The 6639-nt window shown below is 45.1% G+C and overlaps 1 protein-coding gene across 3 annotated transcripts in view; it reads right to left on the bottom strand.

The window, feature by feature from the left end:
- Positions 1–1973: 1973 nt before the first annotated feature.
- CHD7 (chromodomain helicase DNA binding protein 7) overlaps positions 1974–6639 on the bottom strand; it is a 192568-nt gene continuing 187902 nt past the window's right edge. For all 3 annotated transcript variants that reach the window (XM_040261278.1, XM_040261280.1, XM_040261279.1), the window contains 3 exons: positions 5724–5864; positions 5416–5520; positions 1974–3989 (listed from right to left, as the gene is read on the bottom strand). In XM_040261278.1, the coding sequence (XP_040117212.1) occupies positions 3072–3989; positions 5416–5520; positions 5724–5864 (1164 nt within the window). In that variant the 3' untranslated portion in view covers positions 1974–3071. The remainder of the gene's footprint in view (positions 3990–5415; positions 5521–5723; positions 5865–6639) is intronic.

Here is a 6639-nt window from a genome sequence, read left to right as displayed (position 1 = left end):
AGGTCCCTTATGGAAGGGCAGGGCTTCCCAGACGGCTCATCCAGTAAAGAATCCGCCTGAAATTCAGGAGATGCCGATTCGATCCCTGGGTCAGGAAGATTCTCTGAAGGGAATGGCTACCCACTCCAGTATTCTTGCCTGGAGAATCTCACAGACAGAGGAGCCTAGTGGGCTACAGTCCATGGGGTCACACACAGAGTCAGACACAACTGACGGACCAGTACTTGCACTCATGGAGGGGTGAGAGGGGATGTAAAAATACAAAGCCCTAAACACTTCAAATCATCACTAAATAATGATTTTCAGAAACCCGAATGTGGTATTTCAAGAAACTATTAAGGAGGCTCTACAATCAGACTGCCTGGATTCAAACCCAGCTTCCTGTATTTACTGTTGGCCTGTTACTTAAAGAGTCTCCAGGTCTCAGTTCCCTCATGGAAGAACAGGACTGCCTTCAGCAATGCCATGGAAAACACTTAGCACCTTAGTTCTTAATTTATACAGAGCACCCAACCAACAGGAGTCACGAAGGATCAGACCAAATTTAAAACATTTCTTACTTAGATAAATTCGAGATCTCCTATCAAGAATTTATTCCATTAAAGAGAGAAAAAAAGAGAAAGAAATGCTTTTTTTCCCAACATGGAACCTTGCATAACTTTAAGGTCACCTTCACAGATCAATCGCAGATGACTCAGAGCCAGCCGCTGACCTACCTATCACGGCAGCGTTTCTTCTGGCCACAAGCAATTCATGCCTCTGCTTTGAAGATCATCACTGCTCTCAGCATCTTCCTGCAACAGGGACAGAGTCACATCGTGTGCTCTGTTTACCGGAGGTCATAGGAAAACTTAGACTGCTATAATGAATTTCCGAAGAAGACTCTTTGGGACTCATTCTATGAAACATTTTCTCCTTATCTAAGGGCCTATGTTAAAGCTTAAAAAATCTTCCAGTTACTTACATATTTAAGTTCTCTGTACTTCGTGCCGTTCTAGTCTTAGTATCCATGATTTAAGAACTCCGTTCCAGGAGCCATCCTCTTACAGGCATTGATTGTCCTCCTGCGCACAAGGCAGGCACTTTCAAAAAACAGGAAAGTCCCAGTGATGGATGAAACCACTACGGGGTCTCTAAGGTGGAGGCTTCACAAGTCTCTTTTTCCAGAATCATCACGGGAATATTTTCACCTTGGGATGGGAACTCACAGAACTTCATTGTCTAAAAAGAACTGGGACAGTCTGTCCTGTGCCACCTGGGGCGGAGGATGGCCTGTGTGCGCGGGGAGAGAAGCTACCCGCAGACCAACCCCACCCGCTCACCAACCCCACTGGCTCTTCCTCTGCTTTTTAATGGCAAGGACAAGGTGCTTTGTGTTTGCTCAAGTGACATAACAAGATGAAAACAGTGGATCTCAAACTTCGGTTTACCTGAAATATTAAAGGTCGTACAGAGGTGCACCGATCAGCAGCTCCCAGGCCCCACGCGTGCACCCGTGCATGCGTGAGAAGAGGCATGCGTCCATGTACCTGTCAACATACCTGCGCACGCTCGCACGCACTTGCTTAAACACGTCCATGTTCATTCCACGTGGCTCTCCGCCGCCCTGGCTCACAGCCTGGGTCCACAGGACACTGGGGAGCCTGCTTCTGAGTCCCTTGCTGATCCCACACCTTGTGTTTTTCCACCCATTAACTGGGGATAAATGACCCAGATACGTGCCTATTAAAAGCCTCGTTTTTCTTTTGCCCTTTTGTTCCTCGGTGTACCACATTATCAGATGCTGCACACGTGTTTAAGTGTTCTCAGTCTTGGATGCCCTTTTGAGGACATAATGGGAGGTTTTTGCGTGCGGTTCTATTGAGATATCCAGAGTGGAATTATGTAAAGGCAATTGAAGGTTTTTCTTCCTGTCTAGTCTGAAGACAATTACCAAGAGTTAATCTGGTATAGGAGGATATATCAAGAAACTGTACAAAGGCCAGAATGCTGTATTTGCATCTATTGCGAATACAAAAAATAGAGTGACCAGTTCCCCTACCCTACTACATTCTATAATTACATCTCTGCATATCGTGGGCCACTTTTATTAAAAGCATCATTACTACAGTTGGCAGCAATTTACATTTTATCTTACATGATAGCAGTTTTCAAAGGAAAAAAATAAAAGGACATCACAACAAAGAAAAACAATACATTTACAAAGTCATGTTTGTAAACTTCAAGGCTAGTTTAGAGCTGAGGTAACGCTGTTTTAGCTTTGTGGCTAAAGTAACAAAGTCCTTTAATTTAAAAAAGGTACCTGATTCTCTCTTCTTTCACTCTTTATTAATTTCTTCTATTTATTTTGTTTATACCAGTGCATTACAAGACCACGAGACAATGGAACTGCAGTTCTGTCTGGCAAGAACCCGCCCAGGTTAATTTCCAAAGGGACCCTTCACATTCAACAGCTGCCTTATTATTGCTGCGCCTCGGGACAGAGACGTTCACACTAAGGTGGAGATTGTCAGAGTGTATGGATGTGTGTGATGCATGAGTGTGGGACCCACCCCCCCCGTACAGTCATAAAGGGAAACAAATGAGCAAGTATGATATGTATGGTAAATTTCATCTTGACCTTCACAGCAAAAAAAAAAAAATTAAAATTAAAAAATTAAATATATAACTTCATACTTCCTTTGAGCAGCACTTCCTTCCATGAGTGCCACTCGGTTACAAATTGCTCTTTATTATAATACCAATGGTACCAAAAGAAAAAGTAGAGAACAAGGGAAGAAAAAAAAAAAAAAAGAAGCAGAGCATTATGTAAGTTTCCTTAAAAAGACAGGATCACCTCTCAAATTTCATCTCTCCTAGGGATAATAAATAATGCACTGCACAATACTTAATGACCAAGATACCTTTTGACACACCTGTATAACATGACTTGGGACTTTTTTTCTTTCTTTTGCTACACTATGTTACAGAACAGCTTATAAAACTAGGTATGAACATTAACTGTGAGTGTAAACAGTAGGACTACCACTTGTCAAAAGTTTTTAAACACTTTAACTGGAAACTGGTACTGGTTATTCGTCATTTTCATTGTTTTCTATTTCGTCCCCGCCGTCGAGGGAGTCCAGCTCTTCGCCCTGGGCGATCTCGTCTTCCAGGACGGAGGACTCGGCCGTCTTGTCCAGGCTCTCCTCGGCGTCGCTGCCCTCGAGGGGCTCCTCTTCCTGAAAGGCGGCCCCCTCGGCTTTGTCGGGGGCCTTGTCTTCGCCGGCGCCCACGGCACCCTGGAGCCCCGCGAGCGCGGGGAAGCCGGGCAGCGTCAATCCCCCCAGTCCTGGAGGTAGAAACATGGACGGGTAGAAGAGGCCGGGGGCCATGGTGGACAGCAGGAAGGGGTTGAAGGCCAGCGGGTTGGAGGGCAGGCCGGCCGGGCCGGTAGCAGCACCCACTGATCCGTTCGCGGAGTCTGGGCCCGGGGCGGCGTCTGTGCTTTTCTCCGGGTCCTTGCTCTCGTCCTCGTGCTCGCCACCCTTCTCCTCCGCCCTGGACGCACCGTCCTCGGGATCCGTGGGACCGGCCGTGGCCGCGGGGCTCCCGGCGGCAGCGGACAGTGGGGCGTTGAGCAGCCCCCCGAGCCCAAACATGCTGGGCAGCCCAGCCACGCCCGGCAGCATCAAGGGCAGCACGGCCGCCGGGTTCTTGGCGTCGCCTCCGGCCGCTGCGGCCGTGGCCAGTCCCGGAGGGAAGCCCATGAGGCCCGCCAGCTGGAGCGACTGGAGGCTTTGGAGGTTCTGCAGGCTCGTCAGGTCCATCCCCGCGAACAGGCTGTTCACCAGCAGCGGGTTGATCCCTGACGTGGAGGCCACTGCTGCGGCTGCCGCGGCAGCCCGGGCGATTTCACTCTTGGGCCTCCGGCCGCGCCGGCTCGCCCCTTCTCCCCGCACCACGGGTCCAGTGAGAAGCCGGTCAAACATTGACTCGGGAACGAAGCCCTGAAGGGAAGGGAGAGGCAAACACGGGCTGTCAAAGTTGCGGGACAAAACCTCATTTCCACCTAGACCTTTGTGATGAACTGAACACTGATGGTTCAGAATGGAAATACACAAGCAAATTATTCCCATTCAAAAAGCTCAAGGATAGAACCTATGAAAGCAAAGCTTCTCTCTTTTAGCATACAGCTCATCAGATTATGCTGAATTTCAGGGGGAAAAAAAATGTGAAAGGGTACTCTATCAATGGGGGTTTCCCTGGTGGCTCAGTTGTAAAAAATCCACCTGCCAATGCAGGAGACGTGAGTTCGACCCCTTGGTTGGGAAAAGGAAATGGCTACCTACTCCAGTATTCTTGCCTGGGAAATCCCATGGAAAGAGAAGCCAGGTGGGCTACAGTCTATGGGGTCACAAAGAGTTGGACACGACTGAGTGACTAACACTTTTCACTTTCAAGTAACATTTTAGTATTTATCCTGGAGAAACAAAAACTCATCTTCACACCAAAATGTGTACACAAGTGTTTTACAGCAATTCTGCTTGTAACTGTCACAGTCTGAAAACAGCCCAGAGTACTTCCATGGGTGATAGGAAACCACACCCAGGGTTATATCCAAGCACAGTAGTGTATCAGCCATCAAACTTCGGACACATATAACCACTTGGATGAATTTCTGTATGATGAGTGAAGGAAGCTGTCTCAAAAAGGTTATGTAATTTACACTTTTTTATACATGACATTCTCAAAAAGACAAAACTCTAGGAATGGAGAACAGATCAAGGAATGAGTGCCCTGGGCTGGAGGTGGAGACAGAGAACAATACAAGGGAATTTGGGTCAGTGATGCAACTGTCTATATTCTTCTGATTATGGCGGCTGTTCAAGAAACTATCCACGTGTGAAGATGAATACAACTGTTCACCAAAAGAAAAATAAGCACTTTTACTATATACTTTGTACAAATAAAAAGAATCAAGACTTTATTAACAAATTAATTGCAAAAAGAAATAGTGAAATAAATGTCTAGGCAGAATTGCTGTATCTTTCATTTGTTTATCTTAAAACCAGAAATCACAGTTAATCTTAAGGATCTCAACCACCATAAATTCCATTCCACCGATGCTGTTAACTAGGTTTACCTGGGGGCTTTCTCCCTAGAGTAAGTCTGCCTCTAATACCGTGAGTGTGTATTTCTATACAGTCCTTTAAATCATAGCTGTCAAATTAATCCACTTTGGATTAATGACATATGGATACAAGGAATGATGATATATTGATGATCTATGGAAATGATGTACTGTGTCAATTCTTTTAAGCCAAGAATAAATTATCATTGAATAATTAATGACCAGCAGAAAATAAAGAAAAATTCAGGAAAACTATTTTGTACAGATACCTTCCTGGACAGAGAGGCAGAATCTGTACTTACAGACTGCTTGACTATGTCCGTCCAGTCTGGGGCCACTGCAAACTCGGGGTTTTCTTCCAGCCACCGGGGCAGATCCTTCATCGGAGGCGCCATAGCTCCACCCATCTGGGGAGAGGCATTTGGAAAAAGACTTAGAAACTGACAAGCTCTTCCCTCTCCCCCCCTCCCCATTTGTGTGTCTACACAGATATATACACACATCACATGTATTCTGGAAGAAATATGAACTTATAAAGAGGTTGGAATAAAACATTTCTTTCTGGGAAAAGACATCCCAGAGAGATCAATTCTCTTTCCCAGGGTTTTACCTTCTTCCCATTTCGTTTGTTCACGACAGGCACCCTTTCTTCTCCTGTCAAAGTGTTTATATCCAATTTATTAGGGTTTCGACATCTGTGTCGTTTCTGTTTCGGTTTCTGAAATGAGGAAAACAGCACATCTGCATTCTTCTGCAAAAAAACACAAAAATACAAGAATCATATTTAGTAAAACTATAGTTAATACTTATTCTTTCCCATATGGATGACAAGCAGAACAGTCAGGCCATTTTTAACTACTATGGAAATTTCAAGGATCATTTTAAGGATCAGAAACCCCAGTTTTCTTTGAAAGGAAAAACTATTCTCCTTCTCCTATACTTAAAGAACAAACTTGAAAGCTGAGAATATGCTTTTTTTCTCATCTCTCAATAACCTGCTTCAAGTCTTGACTTCAAATGTTTCACTGAGTCATGGTATTTTAAAAGGAAACTCTCTTGCTCCTTTACTAATCTCTACTCAGTGACGTGAATGGATACAGAGATGATCTCATGTCTACGCCGTGAGACTGTGCACGAGAAAAAACAGCCCAAGGGATACAGAGTCTATGCAGGAGAGTGCATTCTGAGTGGCAGGAACTCACCAAGATAAAATGCAAACTCCCACATTTAAGTTTGAAAAAATTCAATCACGTAAGTATAAGACATAAAACGTGCACTGTTTAAAGCTAGCAAGCAGTTTAAGTGACAAATCATCTAGGGTTCCTGTCTGATGTTTAATAAATGGCATGAGTGTTAGTTGTTTAAGAAAGACGCCAATAAAGCCTCAGGCTGCATTAGCTGCTCAGATCTCTTCGGGAACAGCTTCCTAATCTGTGCTGGGCAGATCCAGTCCAGAGACCAATTAAAGTGTGTTGGTTGGGGGAGGGGTGTGTGTTTTTCTATTAACGGGACCACCTGGAAACCAT

The sequence above is a fragment of the Oryx dammah genome, unplaced genomic scaffold, assembly GCF_014754425.2.
Source record: "Oryx dammah isolate SB20612 unplaced genomic scaffold, SCBI_Odam_1.1 HiC_scaffold_19, whole genome shotgun sequence".
NCBI lineage: Eukaryota > Metazoa > Chordata > Mammalia > Artiodactyla > Bovidae > Oryx > Oryx dammah.
Note: the sequence above shows the minus strand (reverse complement) of the source record. Positions and strands in the feature narration are given on the sequence as shown.